This window comes from Sinocyclocheilus rhinocerous, unplaced genomic scaffold (assembly GCF_001515625.1).
Source record: "Sinocyclocheilus rhinocerous isolate Xijiao unplaced genomic scaffold, SAMN03320098_v1.1 scaffold119, whole genome shotgun sequence".
Lineage (NCBI taxonomy): Eukaryota > Metazoa > Chordata > Actinopteri > Cypriniformes > Cyprinidae > Sinocyclocheilus > Sinocyclocheilus rhinocerous.
The window spans coordinates 219,201-245,740 of record NW_015654491.1 but is presented as its reverse complement, the minus strand read 5'-3'; the positions used below and the strand labels follow the sequence as shown (position 1 = coordinate 245,740).

General features: G+C 36.8%; 1 protein-coding gene across 1 annotated transcript in view; it reads left to right on the top strand.

Annotated features, from left to right (window-relative positions):
• The first annotated feature begins 2,152 nt into the window (after nucleotides 1-2,152).
• dicer1 (dicer 1, ribonuclease type III) overlaps nucleotides 2,153-26,540 on the top strand; it is a 32,633-nt gene continuing 8,245 nt past the window's right edge. The window contains exons 1-25 of the mRNA XM_016523730.1: nucleotides 2,153-2,279; nucleotides 5,818-5,868; nucleotides 7,332-7,435; nucleotides 7,614-7,802; nucleotides 9,080-9,233; nucleotides 9,345-9,472; nucleotides 9,620-9,754; nucleotides 10,694-10,854; nucleotides 11,019-11,187; nucleotides 11,292-11,764; nucleotides 15,077-15,209; nucleotides 15,304-15,546; nucleotides 15,628-15,782; nucleotides 15,868-16,000; nucleotides 16,560-16,635; nucleotides 16,723-16,862; nucleotides 17,156-17,335; nucleotides 17,547-17,760; nucleotides 18,869-19,022; nucleotides 19,159-19,341; nucleotides 19,428-19,533; nucleotides 19,711-19,886; nucleotides 21,218-22,037; nucleotides 23,495-23,647; nucleotides 25,584-26,352. Coding sequence (XP_016379216.1) covers nucleotides 7,689-7,802; nucleotides 9,080-9,233; nucleotides 9,345-9,472; nucleotides 9,620-9,754; nucleotides 10,694-10,854; nucleotides 11,019-11,187; nucleotides 11,292-11,764; nucleotides 15,077-15,209; nucleotides 15,304-15,546; nucleotides 15,628-15,782; nucleotides 15,868-16,000; nucleotides 16,560-16,635; nucleotides 16,723-16,862; nucleotides 17,156-17,335; nucleotides 17,547-17,760; nucleotides 18,869-19,022; nucleotides 19,159-19,341; nucleotides 19,428-19,533; nucleotides 19,711-19,886; nucleotides 21,218-22,037; nucleotides 23,495-23,647; nucleotides 25,584-26,352 — 4,969 coding nt within the window. The 5' untranslated portion in view covers nucleotides 2,153-2,279; nucleotides 5,818-5,868; nucleotides 7,332-7,435; nucleotides 7,614-7,688. The remainder of the gene's footprint in view (nucleotides 2,280-5,817; nucleotides 5,869-7,331; nucleotides 7,436-7,613; nucleotides 7,803-9,079; nucleotides 9,234-9,344; nucleotides 9,473-9,619; nucleotides 9,755-10,693; nucleotides 10,855-11,018; nucleotides 11,188-11,291; nucleotides 11,765-15,076; nucleotides 15,210-15,303; nucleotides 15,547-15,627; nucleotides 15,783-15,867; nucleotides 16,001-16,559; nucleotides 16,636-16,722; nucleotides 16,863-17,155; nucleotides 17,336-17,546; nucleotides 17,761-18,868; nucleotides 19,023-19,158; nucleotides 19,342-19,427; nucleotides 19,534-19,710; nucleotides 19,887-21,217; nucleotides 22,038-23,494; nucleotides 23,648-25,583; nucleotides 26,353-26,540) is intronic.

Below are 26,540 nucleotides of genomic sequence, written 5' to 3'. Positions count from 1 at the left end.
AGGAGGCGAGCTGGAGCGGATGCATCTCGGGAAAGTACATTGTTTTTGAATAGAACCAAAGACTATAGAATAAGGGACTTTGATAGTACTGGACGCGAGAGCGAGATTGAATTAATAAATTAAATTACGTTTAATGAATAAATTGCTTTTGACAGTAAACTGGCGTAATTATTCTGCATTTTTAAGTTTAAATATATATCAAAGGCGTAAATAAAACTAATTCGATAAACAATAAACATTTCAATTCATATTTATTTTATTGACATAGTTCATGCAGTTTTCTTGTTAGACTAATGTTTGTATTATGTCTTATGTTTGCTTTAAAATGTGGTGTTGTACGACATTACAGAAGAGTTAAGTGTGGTGTTTCTCTTTTTTGTCACTTTATAATATGCTTTTTTTAATTCATTTCCTACTTCTCTGCAGCTCTGATTATCTTTGCATTACATTACATTACATTACAATAAAGCAGCAACTGTGATCGAGATTAGTGTTGGGTCGTTCTTGAACGATTCGTTCGTTTTGAACGAATCTTTAATGTGACTCGGGAAGAACGAGTCGTCTCGGGGAGTGATTCGTTCAGTCGCGCATGCGCAACATCCTATAGGTTCTGTACTGGAATTAGTCAAGTAGTTCACCTGGTTCGAGTCTTCGGGTTTTTCCGAGTCGTTCGTTCATCACGTGACAGCCCCATAAGCTTTAACCAACGCAGTCTGAGCCGGAAAGAGAATTGATTAGTTAATCTCTCGTTCATCACGTGACAGCCCCATAAGCTTTAAACAATGCAGTCTGAACTTAGGGAAGTAACACGTAACATTTTAATTATATTTTGTTAAAATTAACGAAATGAACGAAATGACTCGAAAAAAGATTCGTTCATTTTGCTGAACGAGACTCAAAGGTCCGAGTCGGTAAAATGATCCGAACTTCCCATCACTAATCGAGATTCACGACGGTAGTTCCTAAAATTACCAGTAGATGGTGGTAAGAAACCATGACACACTTGTTTTCTTAGTAAACACTAAACAGATGTGTATTTGGACTGCAGGGCGAATCATACAGTGGAAATAAATATTTGTATAAATGTACTTTTCTAGAATTGTCTAGCCGTTGTCTTAATCCCCTATTTATCAATTGCATGAACACTTATTTATTCACACCAAGCTTATTATAAGGAAACATCCTTCTTCAGAAATACCCTTTGTAAATGTATTCATAATCATCACCAAAGAAGTTTTTTTTTTTTTTTTGCTCTGTCTCCTTTTCTGTCATTCATTCTTATATTAGTAATTCTTTTTTATTTCCTGATTGTTAACTCTGCACTCGCTTGGGCACTTCTATGACCCAGGGGTTGATTTTAAAATAATAATAATAATATTAATAATACTAATAAAACTTTTTTCTTTTTGTTGCATGAAGGTAAGAAGGTCACTTTAAAGGTCACTTTAAAACTTTCTTGGAAACTTTTTACTATGTTTTTAATTTATTATTGCTATTAAATGCTATTAAATGTAAAGATACATTACAAGAGACTGTTTTATTGCCTTGTATTAAACCCAGACATGAAAGTAAATCATAAACATAAACGTAAATGTTCATAAACTATTCTGTGTTTATCGTGTGAAAACTAAATGTTTCAAAAATTACAACTGTCTTATGGTTGTGACAAAGGTTAGTGTACTTGTTTAATGAAGACAAACAGTGTCATTGAAGAACATGCTTGGGGTGTTATGTGATGTGTAAAAAAAAACAAAGAAAAAAAATGAAAATATGATTTGATTAGTTTACTAATTAAAATTATTATTTTAAATTTGTTTTTAAATTATTATTTATTTTGTTAAAACAATAAAAAAAATGAGATGTGCTACAAATGACGCTGTGGTGGAATTTATCTGACTTCAACGAAAATGACACTAATTACAGATCTTTTCCTACGATTGTATCTCAAATGCAAGACAATGTCAGTAGAAGAATATAGCAGTATGAGTGTGGGAAATTAGCTTCTTTTTTCAAAACGTTTACGGGGCCAAAAGTGCCCTCTTAGTCAAAGAACGGAGACTTTTATTTTAAAGAAATATCGTCGCTATGGACTTGTTGTGTTGTCATAGTAGCTTTGCTCACATTTTCTCGTTCCTCGTAGTCGCAGGCTTCACACGCGTGCAGCAGGCAGCAGCCTGACAACAGCGGCAGCAGCAGGAGGGAATGGGGAGAGAGGGGCACCGCACCGTTTAACAAGACACTCTTCAACACAACACGACCAATAAAACACTTTACCACCGGTGAGCACATACAAACACCTCGCGCGTTGATCGCTTGTGTTTTTCCTCTCGTGATCCTGAAATAATCAATAAAAACAACCGAAGCTAACACGAGCTCGCGTGCTAACCACTATCACCCTAAAAACCGTACTGTCCTGCGTACATTTGTTGAAAACTTCGTGCATTCAGTCCCTTGTAGTGTACATGCAATAGGGGATTTGTTGTAAGCCGTTTTAAGTGAGGTAAATCAATGCATAATGTGTTTTCTTCTTGCATGACGGTGCCTTTTTAGCTACACGCGTCTGTTAGCCCCTGAAAGACTGATTCACATGGCAGACGTATTGATTATTGGGAAAGTTTCAGATCCGATGATGTATTTCTTATGTGATCCAATATTAGCATAGTGCAAGAGTCACGTTTGTGATTGGCAAAGTGACAGATGCATGATTTTGGGGGCCTCGGGTGTGTTGCTGGCTTGAAGGCCAAGGTCGCAATGAGGCCTAACTGATATGCATGAATAATAATTTTTAGCATGTGAAATAGTGTTAAGATGCATTTGTGATTGTTATGATATGTGCAGTGCAGTAAGTATGTTGCTGGAGAACATTGGTTTTAATCTGCCTGACATCTGTTTGTGTAAGAAACGTGATTTTTGCTTGTGTGCCACCAAGGATTATTGATTTTATTTTATTTAAATATTGTATCTTAGTTGTATTTTTCTTTTTTTGTGTTACTATGGCAATACTATGCTATTTGGACATTTACTGAAACCACAAGTATCTTGTAAATACCATGATGAATGAATATGGTTACGTTGATATAGTTGCATTATTACCATGATACTTTAGAATATATAATAGAACTAAAAGTGTACATGGTACTCCAGATTATATGTCCAATTATTATTATTATTTATTTATTTTTTAAAGTGGTATGTCCCAGAAAAGTAGCGGTGCCATGGTACAGTCATAGTATCAGATGGTGCAATTGTGCTTTAATATAAAACATGATCCTTAAATAGAATATGAATATAATCTGCGGGTTAAACCTTCATATTAGGGCTTACTTTAACGTGTTTTAACATGTGTATCCACACACATATATCCATTGTAAGTCAGTTATTAATATTGATTTAAAAATTGTATGTTATTAAAAGCTGCAAGAATTTTTTTCAATAGGAAATTTTAAATATAAAAAGGAGTTAGCAATTGTATTACACAACAGAATGAGGTATTATTGTTAATATTATTATATTAAATGTTTTTCATCTGTTTTATAAATGTAGATAGAGCCATTAGAATAGGCTGTACTGTGTTATGTCAAAGGATTCAAACTCTTAATAAAGTCTGATGCTATTTGATATGTGCTTATTCCATAACTGGTTAAGGTTTATTCTGATGTTGAGACTTACCATCAGCTCTAGATATGCAGACATAAGAATAACACATTTAAAAGTTGCATGCCCAAGTTCATAAATTGCTTGCTGCAGCATCTCATTAGAATATTTTATACTTGTAAACACATGTGCTTCAAATGCAATATCCCGCTGAATCAACTAGTTGCATTCTTCAAAATACAGTGACAGTAATGTAAGCAGAATGAATTATTGATGAGAATTTATGAGATGGGGTTAGGTAGACCTGCCCTTTATTTTCAGGGTCAAATCAGGTGACCTGCTGGATAGGTTGACCCGAGGGGCCCTTTCATGTGACAAGTGTGAGTTTGGAGGTGGTGTTGGAAATCAGGTGTTGGGCCACGTTTATGTTGGTACTCCTGCATGTGGAATTACTTTGAAGCTAGTTTTTTTCATGTTTGTCTATGCATATATTCTAATTGGTAATGTAATCGATTGGAGTTATAATGAAGCTTATAATTCTCCTAAATTGATAGTTCAGTTTATTGATTTAGTTTTTTTCTGCAGTCTCTGATTGAACATATTTATGAACAGCTGGTTTTGCTTCTGTTTTTGTTCCATAGCGTACTTTCTCCTTTTCTGTCTATATGTTTCTGCTGTGGTAATCACTTTTTCGAGAGATTTTAGCTGTTTTATCTTGGACTGAATGTTGCTAGTAAACAGTCAGTCCACACAGAATCATAGCAGCCGCTATTTCAGACTCATTCACATGGTAATGTAGGTCATGCTGAGCGCTTTGTTCTGAAACTCGACTGGGTCTGCGGTATGCAGCCAGTCTGGCTGCCGTTTTGCCTACAGTGTGGATAGTGGTTAACAGGAAGTCTAGACGTCTATGCCGTTTTGTTCAAGTGGATGTAGTTACGCTTAGTTAAAATAAGAGCTAATAAATTGACTAGTCTCCTTTGCAGAAAATCAACATTGAAAATAGTCATTGATCCCAAGTTGGCTTTTTTTTTTTTTTTTAAAGAATTGCTAGTTTTACAAAAATTAACCATTGACTATGATCATATTTTTTGTCACTGATGGATATTATGCTTTATGTAAATTATAATACTATAAAACTGTGCTAACATTTTATTGACCACTACTGATAGATATCTAAAAAAAAGAAATAAATTGCATTAGGCCTGCAACTACCAAGTATTTTAATAATAGACTATTCTGACAATTATTTCCATCATTAATTGTGAAATCCAGATATGTAATGCAACATTCAGGTTTATACAGTAATGGATTCCCTTCTCCGTCTCTTTGTCTGCCATGGGGTCCGTGGTCTGAAAAGGGTTTAACATCCCTGGTCTTTGCAATGAATAGTTTTTATTATGTGCAAAAATGTAAATATAAATCTTTAGAATATTTATACTTTAATATATTTTGTACTTTCTTGTGTACTGTTTTTTCCTACTGCAACCTACTTTGTAGCCTGTTCATGCACAGGGGAAAAAAAAAAACCTAACTAGCGATATTGATTGACATTTTTGTTAACCATTTTTTTATTGTTGATTTTCATCTAATAGATCAATTCGTCGTTGTAGCTTAAAATGACAGAGATTCTGGAAGCTCTACACTATTTGAAGGAGATCTCGTTGATTTTATTTTGTATGGCTCTATGATGATATAGTAGTAACTGTTTTTGTGATGGTATTGATCTTATAATTAAGATAAAGTACCAGTAACAAGTTGTCTTGGGTTGAGCCTTGATTTTCAACACTGGAAATCTGCTTGTGCATAGTCGAATCGGGCAGCCGTGACCTGGCCAGCTGTTTTGCAGTCAAGCATTTAACATCGAATGTTTCGATCACCGAAACAGATGTGTCTCAGCGTTTTCGAAATCTGAAAGTAAATAACCTATGTGGTTGCATTAGAGATTCATGAACCCAAACATGGAGTCTGAGAGCAGATTTTTAACCAAGAGCAAATGTGTTCGCTCACTGAAAATGAAGCCTTGTGTTACTTGAGCTGAAATGACTTGTGGTGATTTGTTGCAGCTGTGTCGAACAGCGGTGGTCAGGAGGAGAGTGTGGGCTCGATCCTGAGTGGCAAAAATGTGTTGACAAGCCAGTTGTCATCCAAAGTCAGCTGTCCTCTCCTTGCCAGAGATACGTCCATTATCACAAGCTATATTTCCTCTCTCTTCATTTTCAGAGTATTGAAAGAATCTTGTCTCAGGCCCCCTCCCCCATCTGCAGCATTAAGGTACTGTGATCATTTCTCTCTGCTGAAATAATAAAATACAAATTGTTTCAAATCAATATGTTTAAATGTTTAAATTCAAAGCAATGGATAATACATGTAGGTATGTATGTTTTAGGAAAAAACATTTGTTGTCACTGAGGTATTACATTTATTGTAGGGCTGCACGATTTTATTTGGACGATGTTACGCTGCACGATGTTATTTTTCTGCGATATATATTGCGATATGAAAAAAAAATCACCACATGACTTGAATAGTTTATTTGGAAAAAAATAATGATTGGGGTGATTTTGTAGGCGAGTAAGTCAGCATAGGACATAAATAAATTACAAGCATAGATAAATATAACAACAAAGATACAAATGAAATAAGCAGTGCTTTATATTTTTCAGGTAAGTCTAACAATTTTCAGGTACATAAATTGAATAATCAAATGTAAAATAAAACTGCATAGTCTTCACTGTATAAATTAAATCTAATAAATCTGTGTTAAAGCTACAAAATAGATTTTTCTTTGTGTTTTGTTGTTTGATTAACATTCATAACACCGAAAGCCTCAGGAATATTAAACTGCTGTAAACCAATATAGGCTACTGTTACACATCCATTTTCTTTCTCAATTGTTTCCCTTCACCTAAGCCATAAGCAACTGCGTTTACAAGGATACTTGTAGAACACAGTATTTCAGGCACAAATAGACGCAGAAGTGTGTGGCTCTCACCATGTCTACTCCGTACGCGAGCGGCGCGACGCAACAAAATACAATGAACTCATTATCAGTGATGCTGTCTACACTGGATGCGCGTTCTCTTTATGATGATCAACTGTTTTCATCATTGAAAAATATTTCTTCAGCACCAAATCTGATTTGTGAAAGATCATGTGACACTGAAAACTAGAGTTATGGCTGCAAAAACTTCAGTTTTGCTGAATATTGTTTATACATTTATTTTATAACTTTAAAATATAATAATTTAGAATCTAATAATATGTCACAATACTAAAACAAACAAAATTACTCACCCAAAACTTGAACAGTAGTGTGTATTAGGTGTACTTTGCTTCGACATATATACATTATGATTACTGTAGTAGAATAGGTAATTAAGTGCTTTTGATGTAGCAAAATTTTAATAATTTTGTTTAATAAAGCTCTGAATGTCAGATTAGCTTTAAATGGCCAACACTGTTGGTTGCTTTACATGTCAAACAGACAGGTTTTTCCTAACTAAGTGGGTGGTTTTTGACCAGAAAAATATAATGTTGACCCAGCCTTATTCTAATAGCCAAAGGTAAAATTTACCAACAGCCTTGTCTATAAATAGGGCTCATTTCCTCCTTTTATATATTTTTGAATGAATTTTTGTTGTATCGCTGTAGTGAGGTGCTTAGTTAGTATAATCTCTGACCTGTTTGCTTTACAGTTGTATAGATTCTAAGTGTATGTCTGTTTGTCCTAGCAGAATAACTTGAGAGGAAAAAGAATGAGCTGATTTTAAGAGCTCTGATAATGACGCCCAGAATAAGTACGACCTGGTCACACAGCAAAGTGGGAAACGTACAAGCTGTAAGTAAACACTCATCTATAATCAGTAACCCTCCTGATTCATACGGCCTCTAACCAGAGCTAAATAACATGTCGCTCAAAATATCACCGAATGTAACGGAAACGTGACATACTTGATTTTAGCGCTGTTGTTTGTGACATACCACTGATCTGATGTTACGTGATCGGTCTCTTGCAGTAAGCATTAGAAGGCCATGATGCAATGAGATAAACACTGGATGACTGGAGGTCCCCTGCTTAACAGTCTCTAAGCATGGCTGGCCTACAGCTGGTGACCCCTGCCTCCTCACCCATGGGGCCCTTCTTCGGTCTCCCGTGGCAACAGGAAGCTATCCATGACAACATATACACACCAAGGAAATATCAGGCAAGTCATTTGAAATGGTTCGATTTTGATACTCAGGCTAGTCTGAGTGCTTTTGTGCCATTCCAATCCCATATGACTTTTTTTTTCGGAAACACGCAAGGAGAAGTTTTTAAAATGTTTATGCTGCTCTCAATGAAAGTATACAGTGAGCAGGTGAGGAAAGCTGCAAAAAAGACGACACAACTCCATTAAAGTAGCATACAAGTACAGCTCATGTCCTATATTCCATATATTCTCAAGACATACTGTAGCTTTTTGTGAGGAACAGATGGAAATTTAAGCTGTTAACCACTGAAGATCTTCTCATCTGCTATAGCTTTCGACTTAACCTGATGTGTGAAGATGTGTTGCACCAGGTTTGATGTCAGTGAACCATTGTGACTTTCAGTAGATAAGGATTTCATTCTGTTCCTCACACAAAGCTATTGTATGGCCTTAGGAGATTTGAAATATTGTGCACAGGTCATATGGACTGTTTTTTACCATGTTTTTGATTGTATGGAATTGTATTTCCATTGACGATTGTATGGAAAAGAGCAGCTTGGACATTTTGCTAAACATCTCCTTTTTTGTTTCATTGAAAATGAAATGGAAATCATACATCAAAGTAATCACAATTCATTTGTATTATAATTCCTTTATACAAATATTTTGATATTATTTATACATGCTATTTATTTTTTTAAATAAGTCTCTTATGCTGACCAGACTGCATTTATTTGATCAAAAATACAGTAAAAACTTTAAGATTGTGAAATATGATTACAATTTAAAGTAACTGTTTTATTTGTTAATGTATTTTTAAAATGTTATTTATTCCTGTCCTGGCAATGCTCATTTTTATGCTGATTTGACAGTGAACATTTCTTTTTATTACCAATGTTGAAAGCAGTTGTGCTTAATATTTATGTGAAATCCATTATTATACATTTTAATTCAAGAATTTCCAAAGTTCCAAAGAACAACATTTATTTGAAAGATAACATTATAAATGTATTTACTAGGGATGCACCAAAATGAAAATTCTTGGCCGAAACAAAAATTAACAAAATTAAACACTGGGCCGAATACCGAACACGGTTTTTCGAGTTTTTTTGCCAATTTTTTTTTTTGTCACCATTGCTTATTTCGGCCGAATAATTTCGGTTGCCGAACATTCGGTGCATCCCTAGTCTTTACTGTCACTTTTGATCAAATTAATGCACCTTGGCTGAATTACAAAAAGAAAAAGAAAACATATAGCTGAATAGTTTCACCTAATTGCATTTTCCCACCAGGTTGAACTTCTTGAAGCAGCTCTTGAACACAATACTATTGTCTGCTTAAATACTGGCTCAGGGAAGACCTTTATCGCAGTACTCCTAATCAAAGAGCTCTCCCACCAAATCCGTGGAGAGGATGGGAAGAGAACCGTTTTCCTGGTGAATGCAGGTGAGGAATTGTCTAGTCTGCCATGTGATGTAAACACATTAAAACATGATCAAACTCTTTCTGTATGTTTATTAATCTTAATTCTGATTTGTTTGTTTTTCCCAATTGAAGCATCATCTGTGGTTCAGCAAGCATCTACTGTAAGAACCCACTCTGATCTCCAGGTGGGCGACTACATGTCAGAGGACATGACATCATGGCCCGAGGAGATGTGGAACAGAGAGATGATGGAGAATCAGGTGTGATTATACATTTTCCATTTAACGTGCCTATGAATTTATTCATATAATTGTTGAACGGTTTGATGAGGTGTCATTGGGCAGTCTCTCTTCTGTGATATTCTCCCGTCCTCATCCCTGTCTTTTCCATAATGTCTGTTCTTTCAGGTGCTGGTCATGACGTGCCACATCTTCTTCCATGTGTTAAAAAATGGAGTCTTGCCACTATCAAAAATCAACCTGCTGGTTTTTGACGAATGCCACCTTGCAATCACAGACCATCCTTATCGGGAAATAATGAAGGTGAAATTGCAGTCTGTTACAGCATTGAACAGGTGCTATGAAATCACATCGGTCAGTGTAAAGAGATGGATGATAAAGGTCTCATCTAAGTGTCACTCCAAAGGTGTCGATCCATTATTATAGTATTAATGGGCATGTATTTAGTCCTGGAGATTGAACGTAGGCACTGATAAGATATTGTTGCTCATCTGAAATGCATTCTAACTGAACGTTTTTATTTTGAAGACTAATACTTTCTGGCACATTCTAAGTTCGGAGTAAAACGGATAGTCCACCCAAAAGTCATTATTCATGAGTCATTATTTACTCACCCTCATTTCAAAGTTGAATGTCTGTGGAACATAAAAGATGATGATTTTGAGAAATGTGTCCATACATTGGAAGTCAATGGGCTTCAATGTCGTTTGGTTCCCAACGTTCTTCAAAATATCTTCTTTAGTGCAGAAGAAAGAATTTCATACAGGTTTGGAATGACATGCATGTTAGTAAATGATGACAGAATTAGCTGTTTTGGGTGAATCATCTCTTTATATTTGAAGATTGGCTGAATGCAGATATTTTGACTTCTCTGAATATGTGATCTTTTCTGAGGAGAGTCATATTTTAGTAACACTTACTAATTTAAAAAATGCAGGCCATCGCTGTGGAAGTTGCATTCACTTAACATTTTAGCACTGCAATAGAATACATTGGTTGTAATTAGAGTTGTGCTGAAACTGTAATTCATTGAGATGGTTGTTTTTTTTCCCCCTCATGATTTTAAAGCACATATGCTGGAAATCGGATTACACAATTGTGTTTTCATGATTGATCACTGCTGTCAATTTTGAGTGCTTTGTCCAACTTTAATTCAAGCTAGATAGATCATATTGTAAGGTAGTTGGTGATAACCATATCTACATATAATGTTTTATTAAACAGTGCCAGTCTTCTTTACAGGTTTGTGAGGGTTGCCCAGGCTGTCCTCGCATTTTGGGTCTGACCGCTTCCATTTTAAATGGCAAATGTGGCCCTTGTGATCTGGAGGAGAAGATTCAGAACCTGGAAAAGATTCTGCAGAGCAGTGCAGAAACTGCCACTGATCTTGTGGTGCTGGATAGGTACGTTTAGGATTTCCACTCTTGCTTTTATTGCAGCTTGTAGAATAGACATTTTACCTTGTAAAATTCTCTAATTTACACAATAGGATTGAAAATAAAAATGTTTATCTGTCATTTAAGTATCATTTACTATAGATATTTCTTGCATGTGTGTTTATGTCCAGGTATGCGTCCCAGCCTCGTGAGGTGGTGCTGGATTGTGGGCTGTACCAGGATCAGAGTGGGCTCTCGGAGAGGCTTTTAAATGAGCTGGATGAAGCCCTTCATTTTCTTAATGACTGCAACTTATCTGCTCATCGAGAAGATAGAGATCCCACATTCATCTCCAAACAGGTTCTTCTTTAGGGTCTTATTTTAAAGCAACAATACTCTTGACAGGAACGTCCTGTTGTGATTTCAAATCACTGTGTTCTGATTGTGTGATTGTTTATCACAAGGTGCTGAATGACTGCCGCGCCGTGTTGACTGTGTTGGGCCCTTGGTGCGCCGATAAAGCTGCAGGAATCATGGTCCGGGAGCTGCAGAAATATATCAAACATGAACAGGAAGAGCTGAACCGCAAGTTCCTGTTGTTCACAGACACCATTCTGAGAAAAATCCACGCCTTATGTGAGGAGCATTTCTCCCCAGCTTCCCTAGACCTGAAGTTTGTCACTCCCAAGGTCATCAAACTTCTGGAGATTCTCCACGAGTACAAGCCTTTCGAACGGCAGCAGTTTGAGAGTGTGGAGTGGTACAATAATCGCAATCAGGACAATTATGTTTCTTGGAGCGATTCTGAGGACGAAGATGAGGATGAAGAGGCGGAGGCAAAGGAGAAGCCCGAAGCAAATTTTCCGTCGCCTTTCACCAACATCCTCTGTGGAATCATCTTTGTGGAAAGGCGATATACTGCAGTTGTTTTAAACAGGTTTGTTTGCAGTGCTTCACTGTCTTTCTTGGAAATTCTATACAAATAATAAATGTACTAAAACTAAAATCAGTCATTTTCAATGCAAAAAATGAATTTAGGAATTAGGATTGGACTGATAGACGATGCCATTGTCCATCGCCGATGGCTGATAGACATCACGATGTTGAGCCGACATCGTGACCCCCATACCCCCCAATCCGCCGCATCCCAATACCATGTTCGGAAAGAAAATGACGTGCATACGGAACCCCTAAAGGGAATAAATACGAGATGGGAGGAAAATACATATTTTATTAACTTCTCTCGCAGTTATATCAATTGGTAACTATACTGTATATAAATTGCGGGCATCAGGGAGCCGCTATTATGCCTGGCATTGAAACTGCTTTTGAATGCACGATTGCTTTTTAGTTTCACTTTCACTTTCGAGATTCGTGATCACACGTACTATGGAGCGGCAGTACGATATACTGCAGTTGTTTTAAACAGGTTTGTTTGCAGTGCTTCACTGTCTTTCTTGGAAATTCTATACAAATAATAAATGTACTAAAACTAAAATCAGTCATTTTCAATGCAAAAAATGAATTTAGGAATTAGGATTGGACTGATAGACGATGCCATTGTCCATCGCCGATGGCTGATAGACATCACGATGTTGAGCCGACATCGTGACCCCCATACCCCCCAATCCGCCGCATCCCAATACCATGTTCGGAAAGAAAATGACGTGCATACGGAACCCCTAAAGGGAATAAATACGAGATGGGAGGAAAATACATATTTTATTAACTTCTCTCGCAGTTATATCAATTGGTAACTATACTGTATATAAATTGCGGGCATCAGGGAGCCGCTATTATGCCTGGCATTGAAACTGCTTTTGAATGCACGATTGCTTTTTAGTTTCACTTTCACTTTCGAGATTCGTGATCACACGTACTATGGAGCGGCAGTACTTACCACACATTTTACAAGATTAGATGTGTGTCAGTGGTGCTGAGGAGCTGCAAATCATTTGCCATCGTCACTGCGAATGATTTCGTCATCGTCCATCGCGATGTTTCATTGTAGACATCGTCCGATGCCAATTTTGTAGACATCGCCCAACCCTATTAGGAATCACATTATTATAATGTACAGTATGAAAAATGGATATTTATTTTGTGATTCACTATATATAACAATTAACAGTATTTTTTAATTATTAGTGTTTTTAAATAGTAACTGAATATTAAAGGCAAAGGTAATCTAAATATATAAAAAGGATTTGATTGCTACAAAACTATTTGAGCAAAATACAGTAAAAACTGTAATATTGTGAAATATTATAACAATTTAAAATAGCTGCTTTCTATTTTAATATATTTTAAAATCTAATTTATTCCTGTGCTGGCCAAGCTGAATTTTTAGCAGTCATTACTCCAGTCTTCAGTGTCACATGACCCTTCAGAAATCATTCTAATATGCTGATTTGGAGCTCAACAACATTTGTTATTATCAATATTGAAAACAGTTGTGCCGTGTAATATTTTTGTGGAAACCATGATACATTTTTTCAAGATTCTTTGATCAGAAAGTTCAAAAGAATGGCATTTATATGAAATAGAAATATTTTGTAATGTTTTAAATGTCTTTATTGTCACTTTTGCTCAATTTAATGTGTCCTTGTTGAATAACGGTATTGATTTCTTTAAAAAATAAAAAAACTTGATCACCTGAATCTTGCTTATTTAAAGGGATAGTTCACCCAAAAATGAAAATTCTGTCATTAATTGCTCACCCTCATGTTGTTCCAATCCCGTAAGACCTTTGTTCATCTTCGGAACACAAATTAAGATATTTTTGATGAAATCAAGAGCTTTCTGACCCTGCATAGACAGCAATGTAATTACTGCGTTCAAGGGCCAGAAAAGGTAGTAAGGACTAAAGGGAATAAATACGAGATGGGAGGAAAATACATATTTTATTAACTTCTCTCGCAGTTATATCAATTGGTAACTATACTGTATATAAATTGCGGGCATCAGGGAGCCGCTATTATGCCTGGCATTGAAACTGCTTTTGAATGCACGATTGCTTTTTAGTTTCACTTTCACTTTCGAGATTCGTGATCACACGTACTATGGAGCGGCAGTACTTACCACACATTTTACAAGATTAGATGTGTGTCAGTGGTGCTGAGGAGCTGCAAATCATTTGCCATCGTCACTGCGAATGATTTCGTCATCGTCCATCGCGATGTTTCATTGTAGACATCGTCCGATGCCAATTTTGTAGACATCGCCCAACCCTATTAGGAATCACATTATTATAATGTACAGTATGAAAAATGGATATTTATTTTGTGATTCACTATATATAACAATTAACAGTATTTTTTAATTATTAGTGTTTTTAAATAGTAACTGAATATTAAAGGCAAAGGTAATCTAAATATATAAAAAGGATTTGATTGCTACAAAACTATTTGAGCAAAATACAGTAAAAACTGTAATATTGTGAAATATTATAACAATTTAAAATAGCTGCTTTCTATTTTAATATATTTTAAAATCTAATTTATTCCTGTGCTGGCCAAGCTGAATTTTTAGCAGTCATTACTCCAGTCTTCAGTGTCACATGACCCTTCAGAAATCATTCTAATATGCTGATTTGGAGCTCAACAACATTTGTTATTATCAATATTGAAAACAGTTGTGCCGTGTAATATTTTTGTGGAAACCATGATACATTTTTTCAAGATTCTTTGATCAGAAAGTTCAAAAGAATGGCATTTATATGAAATAGAAATATTTTGTAATGTTTTAAATGTCTTTATTGTCACTTTTGCTCAATTTAATGTGTCCTTGTTGAATAACGGTATTGATTTCTTTAAAAAATAAAAAAACTTGATCACCTGAATCTTGCTTATTTAAAGGGATAGTTCACCCAAAAATGAAAATTCTGTCATTAATTGCTCACCCTCATGTTGTTCCAATCCCGTAAGACCTTTGTTCATCTTCGGAACACAAATTAAGATATTTTTGATGAAATCAAGAGCTTTCTGACCCTGCATAGACAGCAATGTAATTACTGCGTTCAAGGGCCAGAAAAGGTAGTAAGGACATCTATAAAATAGTCCATGTGACATCAGTGGTTCGACTGACATGGAAGAGAAGAAATTGTTGAATAAAGTCGTTGTTTTTGTTTTCTTTGCGCACAAAAAGCATTCTGATAGCTTCATAAAATTGGCTGAACCACTGATGTGAAATATCCCTTTAAATTATCCAAAGGTACTTGAATGCACCTTGTATTATTTGTGTGTATCAGACTTATCAAGGAGGCAGGGAAGCAGGACCCAGAGCTGGCCTACATCAGTAGCAACTTCATCACAGGTCACAGCATTGGCAAGAACCAGCCTCGCAACAAACAAATGGAGGTGGAGTTCAGAAAACAAGAGGAGGTGAGCGAGTTCAGCAGTCCTAGAAAGTCTCTTGTGCAACTTCCTTAGCTTGTGCTGATCATAATTGTTTTTGCTGATTCACATTACTGTCCAGGTCCTGAGGAAGTTCAGAGCCCATGAAACCAACTTGCTCATTGCAACCAGCATTGTGGAAGAAGGCGTTGATATTCCAAAGTGCAATTTGGTCGTTCGGTTTGACCTGCCGACAGAGTACCGGTCGTACGTGCAATCCAAAGGTCGCGCCCGGGCTCCAGTCTCCAATTACATCATGCTAGCTGACAGCGAACGGACAAAAACATTTGAGGAAGACCTCAAGACCTACAAGGCCATAGAGAAGGTCAGCAGGTTTAATGAGATTTCCAGAAAGAGGTTGTGTGTACGTTAAAATGGGTCATTCTAATAGTTGTACGTCTTTTAGATCCTCCGAAATAAGTGCTCGAAGTCAGCAGAATGCAGTGATTTTGAACTGGAGCCAGTGACCGATGATGACAACGTTTTACCACCTTACGTCCTGCGCTCAGAGGACGGCGGCCCCCGTGTCACGATTAACACAGCCATTGGGCACATCAACAGGTCAGTTTCCTTTTCTAAATCAAAGATTGCTATATTTTTTATTTTTTATTAATGTCATTCTTAAATGCTTTTGTGTGTTGTACAGATATTGTGCCCGTTTGCCCAGTGATCCGTTCACTCATCTTGCTCCAAAGTGTAAAACTGTGGAGCTTAAGACTGGAGGTTATCAGTCCACACTCTTCCTACCCATTAACTCACCACTCAGAGTTCCTGTCACCGTGAGTTCTTGCCCAAATATGTTTGATATTTTTCTAATTATTCTGACATTCACTCTTCTTTGCTAGGAGTTAAATGGAGAGTTTAGTCATACTGTCAGAGTTTCCTCACCCTTGTGTTATTCCAAACCTGTTAGACTGACTTTCTTCCATGGAACACAAAAGGAGATGTTTTGAAGAATGTTCACGCTGCTTTTTTCCATACAATGAAAGTGGATGGAAACCAAGAGCTGTAAAACTCCAAAATAAGAAAAAAGCACCAGAAAAGTTGTCTAAATGAAAAGTCATTTATGGCCATATGATTCTTCCTGTTAGACACAGACTGAAATTTAAGGTTTTCACTGACAACCTTTCCTTGAAAATCCATGGAAGCAATGGTCACCATACACTTTCATTGTATGAAACAGAATAGTTTGAACGTTCTGCTATAAGTGTTTTGTGTTCCATGGAACAAAGTCATACAGATTTTGAAGGACAGGAGGATGAAAAATGTGTGCAATTTTTCTAAAAAAATCCATGATTGAAAGTAAAAAGTCTTCTAAATGTTTCTTCATCCCTTTAGGGGCCAACAATGAATTGTGCAAGACTTGCTGAGAAAGCTGTTGCTCTTCTCTGTTGTGAAAAGCTGCACAAAATTGGTGAGCATGAAAAAGTCTAAATATATGCAATTTCTGATGCATTGTGGGACTGAGATGCACTGACTGATGTGAGATATTTCTTTCTAGGTGAACTGGATGATCATTTGATGCCAGTGGGAAAGGAAACTGTGAAGTACGAGGAGGAGCTGGACCTGCATGATGAGGAGGAGACGAACGTGCCAGGAAGACCAGGCTCCACCAAACGGAGACAGTGTTACCCAAAAGCCGTAAGTGTTATGAACCCGAAATACCTTTATAAAGTCTGTCAGTATTCATGGTTTTTTTGGTACCACCATAGTTTGGGGTTGGTAAGTGTCTTTTATGCACTTATTGCATGTATTTGACCAGAAATACAGTGAAACTAATATTGTGAAATATTATTATAGCACATAATTTTAACATCTTTACGGTCATCGTTTGATCAATTTAATTCGTCCTTGCTGAATCAAGGATTGTTATTATTATTATTATTTTATTTTTTTAAGTACAATGTGTAGAAGTTGGATATGCTGTCTTGTAGATACCAGAGTGTCTGCGGGGTTGTTACCCTGTGCCAGAACAGCCTTGCTACCTTTACGTAATAGGGATGGTCCTCACCACCCCTCTTCCTGATGAGCTCAACTTCCGGCGGAGGAAGCTGTACCCACCGGAGGACACTACCCGATGTTTTGGCATTCTGACAGCTAAACCAATACCTCGGGTAATCACCTTTCATTTAACTTCTCTTTCTGAATCTGTAGATCTTTGGAGAAGAACTTGTCAATCTTTATTCATTGTGAATTGCTTTGATAATTATTTTGAGTACAGTTGCATTTATCCTTCATTTGATATTTGATTATATCTGAAATTCATTAACTTGCCTTGAACTTTAAGTAAACAACATGCTTTTTTTTCTGGTTCTATGTCACCAGATCCCTCACTTCCCTGTGTATACACGTTCTGGTGAGGTGACCATTTCGATTGAGCTGCAGAAGTCGGACTTTACTCTGAGCGCGGAGCAGCTGGAGCTGATCACACGTTTGCACCAGTACATCTTCTCCCACATCCTCCGTCTTGAAAAGCCAGCACTAGAGTTTAAGCCCGTAGAGGCAGATTCTGCCTACTGCATTCTACCTCTCAACATTGGTGAGTGCTGCAGTCAGTCAGACCGAGATGTTGTCTTATCTTATTACAGAGAAAACTTTCAAACAAAGAAATTAAATGATATTTTAAAAAGTATAGATTTATTTTAGTCTTTTTGTGTTATTAGTAACAGAGAAGCAAACACTATAACTTTCTCGTATACAGTCTGGATTCTGAAAATATGCATTTGTCATTTAAACTAGTCTTTAAATATCTAATAAATATTTAATTCAAAGAATCTTGCAAACATTAGCGAATCCAGCTGTTAAATCATATGAAGAGTGCATTTTTTTTTTACAAAAATGAGCGACAAACTTGATATCCTTGATTTCATACTTATTAGTAACAGAGAAGCAAACACTATAACTTTCTCGTATACAGTCTGGATTCTGAAAATATGCATTTGTCATTTAAACTAGTCTTTAAATATCTAATAAATATTTAATTCAAAGAATCTTGCAAACATTAGCGAATCCAGCTGTTAAATCATATGAAGAGTGCTTTTTTTTTTTACAAAAATGAGCGACAAACTTGATATCCTTGATTTCATACTATTCTGTGCTAAATCCATTTGGTCACTGTCATATTCTTGTTATGTTCTTATGTTCATTGAAATTAGCATTACATAGTGTCTTGAGAAAATATGAGAAAATATGATTTCTGGTGCAGACTTACCAGATTGCTGAGTGCACTGTTGGTTACAGTGTCTACTTAAATTTTTTTTTTAATATATACCATTTCTTTATTTGTGAAAATATACTATACAATACTACAATAATAGGAAGATTATATCTAAAATATAAATACATTTTTAAAATCTAAAAGTATAATCTATTTTACAGGTTTATTTTTTTATCAAGTTCAAATGATAATTTCAAATTTTCAAACCTGTTTCTGTTAAATATTATCTAAAGTAAACATGTATTTCATTGCATCTTGTGTTGCTTAATATTTAATATATCTTTAAATATATATATATATATATATATATATACACATTAACACATATGTCCGATTTATATCTGCCATCGGCCACACTGCTCTCTACTGGCTATAAAATCTTTATTAGTTGACCACTTGTTGCAGCTCTAGTCCTATAACTTCTGTTTAGTTGAGGATTCCAATACGTTGGACCTGGATTTCAAGTTCATGGAGGATATTGAAAAGTCTGAAGCACGTATTGGCATTCCAAATACTCAGTACACCAAGAAAAACCCATTCATTTTCAAATTGGAGGACTACCAGGATGCTGTCATCATTCCAAGGTACAAAAGTAACTTAAAGTGATCTTTAAGTCTTATTGTACTTGCAATTAAGCTTTCATTGATGACTTACTGTATACTGGGCTTTTGTTTTCACTAAAGTTGAACTCTACCCCTCTGTCTCGTTCCTCCCTTTCAGGTATCGTAATTTTGACCAGCCACATCGGTTCTATGTGGCTGACGTTTACACAGACCTCACCCCACTCAGTAAATTCCCCTCTCCAGAGTACGAGACTTTCGCTGAGTACTACAAAACCAAGTACAATCTGGACCTGTCTAATGTTAACCAGCCCCTACTGGATGTGGACCACACATCTTCAAGGTAGGAAAAAAAAAGACATTCTGGTATGTGCTCTTTTTTTCTTCCTGAGAAATTCATTATATGTCCATGGTGGTCTTTTCCTGTAGATTGAATCTTTTAACTCCCCGGCACCTTAATCAAAAGGGGAAAGCCCTTCCTCTCAGTAGTGCGGAGAAGAGAAAGGCCAAGTGGGAAAGCCTACAAAACAAACAGGTATTAACTGATGGAAAGAATTTGCGGTGATAATTATAAGTCATCATACCTGAATTAAGTCTAATCACACCATCTTGTTTTGAGTATTTCCTCCCACTGAGAGCAGTGAAGGATGAACAGAGGTTTGACTCGCATCATATAACAGTTTTTGGTTGTATTTCTGTTCCATCTGCTTAGATTTTAGTTCCGGAGCTCTGTGCCATTCACCCCATCCCAGCCTCTTTGTGGAGGAAAGCCGTCTGCCTTCCCAGCATTCTCTACAGACTTCACTGCCTTCTGACGGCCGAAGAGTTGCGGTCTCAGACAGCCATTGACGCTGGTGTAGGGGCTCAGACCCTGCCTCCTGATTTCAGGTCAGTTAAAAAAAAATCCACAAATCATATGCATAACATTCATTCGCTCTTTTCCAAACTCTAGTGAGCTCTCTCCATAGACAGCATTGTAAGGCAAGAGTACGCCTACTCTAAAACGTATTATACATTGTTTTGACAAAATTCATCATCATAAGAAAATATGCTTCTCAATAATGCACTGCATCAAGCTCATTTTAAACAAATGGTGAGCAAAGTGGCAGAAAAGCGTTTCATTCTGTATTTGTTAAAGGGGTCATATGATGCGATTTCAATGATGCAACGAATGCCTCGTTTGTAATGGGTTTTATGTTTATGTCTCGTCGCTCCGGCCGGACAGGGCATCACAGTATGGTAAGGGGCGTAACATATCCGTCACACGTTTGAGGTATTCGGCCAATCACAATGCACTGGATATCTGGCCAATCAGAGCACACCTCGCTTTTTCAGACCGATGAGCTTTGTAAAAATCGACGCGTTTCAAAAAGGCGGGGCATAGAGGAGAAACAATAATGTACAGTATGTGGAAAATAATGTGTTTTTTGAACTTTAAACCGCATAAACACATTTCATAACACCAAATACACAAAATAATGTTATTTTTAGCAGCATCATATGACCCCTTTAACAAGCATTGTTAAAAATGGTTGATTATAATTAGTGGTTGAACAATATATTGCCAAAGACAATATATTGGTCAGCAAATTTTAATTATTGACCGATAAATTGTTTCTGCTTGGCCGATAAATGTTGGAAGTGGCACCGTTGGAAGTGGCAAATGTCTTTATTTTGGCACCGTTTACAATGCAGGACTTTTATTTTGACAGCGTTGAGAATTCCAGTGCATGAGTGCAGTATACATTTTTTAAAATTTATTTATTTTACAGGTTTATTTTTTCAATTTCCAATTTTTTTTTCACATTGATTCATTTTCAAATTATTTATTTATAATTTTGTACCATATATATATATACCCCCCCGCCCCCCATTGCACCTGCATTGTCATTGGCCACCAAAAAATCTTTACTGATCAACCACTAATTCTAATTTCAAAATGCTAACATTGGCATGTGCAGTGTACTTTATTTTTATTAAAGTGTTGTATAGTTAGCTTAGCAACATGCTAATGCCAAACTCTATTGGATTCATTTGTAACTCGTGTCATATGTGTGGCACGGAGAGTTACTGCCTTTATAAAGCGTTCTAATTCATTTGTGGGGTAACATCTCAGTTAGAGTGACCTTAGATCTCAGAAAGCAGCTGGCTTCAGCAGTGACAGCATTTTAGGAAGTGCTCCCATTTGAGTCCTAATCTTATTGAATATTTAACCCCAGGTATCCAAATTTGGATTTCGGATGGAAGAAATCCATCGATAGCAAGTCTTTCATTTCCTGCCCCAGTGCATGTATGGAAGACGACGATCACTGTAAACACGGCACAAGCTCCGATTCAGACCACACTGCCCAGGAGGGCTGCAGTACGGAGGCCTCCCAGCCTCCAGAGGGCGCTCTCCCCTGTGAGAACTGCAACACGCCAGATGAAAAGCTAGAAACCCACCCTGTGCTCCCTGTGACTGATCTCCAGACGCCGAACAAAGACAAGAGTGACTGCGTCTGTTCCCGAAACCTCAACGGCACTCGGAGCGACAGCGACAACCTTCCACACAGACGTGACATTTGCCAATGCTCTCAGCTGGGCCCTCTGGAGAGTGACCTATCAACACAAACCACTACCTCAGTTTCTGTGAGGCCCTCTCTAGCCGGCGAGCCACAGCCCCAGCCCAGCGATGAATGTACCCCAGGCAGGAACTCAGATCTCTGCGAAGGACATGTGAAAAAACCTACCTCAGACTGTTGCCCCAAACCAGAGATGGCAACCAGCACCACAGCACCTTCAGAAGTGTCATCAGAGGTCTCTGACGTGACATCTACATTAGCCTGCACAGGTCCAGCCTGGGATTCTCCGAAAACCTTGGGCCCCAACCCCGGCCTCATCTTGCAGGCCCTGACCCTCTCCAACGCCAGTGATGGCTTCAATCTGGAGAGGTTGGAGATGTTGGGCGACTCTTTCCTGAAACACGCCATCACCACCTACCTGTTCTGCACTTACCCTGACGCCCACGAGGGCAGGCTGTCATACATGAGGAGCAAGAAGGTATGATTCAGCCACAATGACTAAGATTATTAGAGTAACTGCAAAGCAAAAAAACTCTTAACACCTTAGTTACCGCATAACAATGCATTGTGAGCCACCGATAGTATTGTTGTATTGTGGCAGCAAGTTTTACATGGGATTTTTTTTACTAATCTTATATATTTGCAAATCAAGTTATACTTTTCCTTAATTTTTTAAAATATTCACTATTTTAATAGTTTCTTTATTTTACATAAAGTTTAAATATGCTTAAATATTATTCTTAGTAGTACACACTATTCTTAAATATTAATAAATATTAAGCCTTGTGTGGTGTTCATATTTTTCAGTCAGTGTTCGTTCGTGGGTCTGGTGGACCCGCAGCATTTTTGGGTTTTTAATTCAACACAATCAAAAATATTTTACTAAAATACTCAACAGATGTTTACTTCATCCCGATTACAAGCAATATAAACAGCATATGGTTAATATTTGCCCTTTTACAATTGTTGGATTTTTGTACAGTGTGGTCATTGAAAATTTGTTCTGAAATATGTTCTTCACAGAAAATGAGCCAAGGCCAATGAGTCTGAGTTTGAAAAAATAATTCATCATATAATTTTTCTTTTGATAAAAAAATGAAAGCGGGTCCCACAGACCCGAACACCATACAAGGGTTAATACACTGTAAAAAAAAAAGATAAAGCTAAAGATTAAAACAAAGATTACTGAAGTGTGTTTTACAAGAAAGTACAATTTCAGTTTTTCTACTTCAAAATTCCATGCTTAACTCAATGTATTACTTGCTGTTTCTTTGTAATTGTTTGTAAAATTTGAGTAAAAATGTTTCCATTCCTACTTTTTTCAGTGTAGGAAATTAAATTTAAATAATATATCTTAAATAATAATTTATTTTAAATTTTTAAAAAGTTTAATTTTAATATACTTAAATATGAGTAATACTAAACAGTATTCTTATGTATTAATAAATAGTATTATTAAATATTAATATATGTAATACTATTAAACGCAATGTTGTTGTTATTATTATTATTATATATTTATTTTTACATTACGAAATAAATTTAGCACCAGGAGCTGAATTCTTTTTTTTTTTTTGTAGATATTGTCAGCCTTAGTTGTACTATGTATGTTTACTTTTTTAAAACTTGATAGTTACATTTAAGTTCATTCTTGTAAAATAATTTCCATTTGCTTTGTACTAATGGAATATTCACCGTTGAAAGTCTGATGAATTTGTAAGACTTGCATATTGAACTGTTTTCGGTTTTCGTCACACATGGCTTTGCAGTTACTTGTGTTTTATTGAGGAGATTATAATTTAATTCAAATTACTGTTACCAATTTATAAAGGTTTTGGCAGCCGATGTGCCTCATATTTATTTGAATACTGCTTAATTTATTTATACTTCACGTGTTATATGAAAAACAAACTTCTTTTGCTCCGATATCTCCAGGTCAGCAACTGTAACCTTTATCGCCTGGGGAAGAAAAAGGGCCTTCCCAGTCGAATGGTGGTATCCATATTTGATCCCCCAGTAAACTGGCTTCCCCCCGGCTATGTTGTGAATCAGGACAAAAGCAGCACAGACAAGTGGGACTCAGATGAGGTATGAGTCAGAGACCGACTCCGTTTGTTTACCAGATAGCTCAAGTCAAGCTTAACCCAATATCAACATGCATCTTCATGCACAATTACAAGTCTGTTTACGTGGCCCTGTGCCTTGAGCTGAGGAACATCTTGGCAGCGTTGAGCTGCAGTTGTTTCCTGTCATTGCCACTAGGGGGCAGGTTCATCCTTTGTGGGTGAAACTGGGTTTCAGAATGGAGGACAGAATTTATGCAGTTGTTTATTTTACATTGAAAAGATTAGAAATAGGCAGTTGAGCATGGCACACCTTTGGTTTGATTGCACCTTTGGTTTTAAGCTAATGCCAACAAATCTTCCACAGTTGTTGTCACTTGTTGTCTCCAGGGCAATTACTTCCAAGGCTCTGAATACAAGAAATGGATGAAAAAGTAAAAAGGTAGCAACTTAACAAATTTACATTAGATATAATAATACCAACCTACTGAAATTTCTGTGGAGTTAGGAAAAGACCCTTGAGCAAATTGTATATGTTTGTAAAGTAAAACCGTTAATAATAATGTAATGATAATATACAACAAACCAAATCATTCTCTCTCATTCAAACCATTTGCAAATATGAAGACTTTAAAACTAATGTAAATGTATGAATGTATGCTTCATATTTTGGGAAGGACATTTTAAAATTTTAGTAGGCTAATATTTGTATTTTTTCAACTATATAAATTGAAGATACACTGCCATTTCAAAAGTTTGGTCAGTAATTTTATTTAGTAGATTAAGTTGATCAAAATGGACAATTAAGACATTTATAATGTTACAAAAGATTTCTGTTTCAAATAAATAAAACAAGGTGTCATGGTTTCCACAGAAAGCTTAATATCAGAAAGGTTTTCATCATTGATAATCATAAGAATTTTTTTCTTGACTTCAAATCAACGTATTAGAATGATTTCTGAAGGATTATGTGACACTGAAGACTGGAGTAGTGGCTGCTAAAATTTGAAATATTAAACAGCTGTTTTAAATAGTAATAATATTTCACAATATTACAGTTTTTAGTATATTTTTGATCAAATAATTGCCGTTTTGGTGACTTCTTTTAAAAACATTACAAAATCTTTCCAGCCCCCTAATGTTTTTCACATTATCAAAACAAAAGCAACTTTTATTCTGTAATTTGGGAAATGCAACATTATATATTGTTAAAATCTTATCACAATGCGTAAATATACACATTGAAATTCAAGATATCTGCAGGCCTTAACCCAAGGCACAATTCAAAGAAACATGTCAGGTCAGGAAGAGGTGCCACGATTATTTAAAATGAAATCTATGAAATATTAAGTAGAAGCCACAGTTTTCCATCTGTGTTTAAGCATATGTAATGTATTAGGACATGTGCACAGAACCAAGTAAGAAAAATGGAAAGAACTCTGCTTCTGGTTTCTACCAGCCCTCTCCATGGTTTCGACAGAGACTGGCTGTATGTTTTGGGACGCTCTGTGTGGTTCGGGGTGTATATGTATGGTATGAATGTACTAAATTTGCCTTGGGTACTGTAATTTTAAGTGTCACTTCCATATATTATTACAGTATAAGGTGTCAAGTGTATTCATATTTTAATGAATATGCAATAGACGTTTTCTCATATGGTCAGTGTTATGGCATATTAATGATTAAAAAAAGATTTTCAGGGCACATTTCAGCTTTTGAATCACATTAGATTGGATGAGTCATTGACTTGGACTGGAAGCCTCGGCTCTGTTGAGCTCTCCTGAGCAAACATAATACTGTGGTTGAACTAAAAGACATTTAAATTGTAATCTTTGCAAATCTGTTGTAGAGACTGAGCCTTGGCTTTACAGGGCTCTTGGACTCAACGTTCCTTTCGTGATGTTGTTTGGTCTGTTTTGTTTGAGCTGTAAGACATTGGGAAATCTGTTTTTGTTTCTCAGAATAAAGATTTGGCCAACGGAAAAGCCAGTGATGATGAGGATGATGACGATGAGGCAGAGGATGTGGAGGTCGAGCCGTCTAAAGAAGAGGTCAACGTGGAAGATGAACTGGAGTACTACTATGAGCACATCAGATTCATCGATAACATGCTGATTGGCTCCGGTGCCTTCGGGAAGAAGATCTCCCTCCAGCCGGCCGAGCCTGGCTGCGAATGGAAAGCCCCCAAAAAAGCCCACAACTCCCACTTTTCCCCAGACGGCGGCACTGACGAGTTCGATTACAGTTCCTGGGACGCCATGTGCTACCTTGACCCCAGCAAAGCTGGCGAGGAGGATGACTTCGTGGTGGGCTTCTGGAACCCCTCTGAGGAAAACTGTGGCACGGATATTGGGAAACAGTCCATCTCCTACGACCTTCACACTGAGCAGTGCATCGCCGATAAGAGCATAGCTGATTGTGTGGAGGCCCTGATGGGGTGCTACCTCACCAGCTGTGGGGAGAGGGCAGCCCAGCTGTTCCTGTGTTCCCTCGGCCTGAAGGTGCTCCCGGCGGAGAAGCAGAGTTCAGGGGGGTCGGCCAAGCTGCAGTACGGCTGGCTGAAGATCCCTCCGCGCTGCATGTTTGACCACCCGGATGCTGAGCGGACCCTCAACCACCTCATCTCTGGCTTCGAGAACTTTGAGAAGAAGATAAACTACACGTTTAAAAACAAGGCATATCTTCTGCAGGCTTTCACTCACGCCTCGTATCATTACAACACCATCACAGGTTTGTGGATGTTATTTACACAGCACAGTTTCTTTTAGGATTGTGGTCTGATTCAATCAATATTTCCTTTAGTCATTTGTAGGAGACACCCGCTCCCCAACCTTACTGAACAAAAGCAGTACTGCTTTTTGAATTTTACCACTCATTACAACAAATACAAGTATTATTATTATATTTTATATTATATA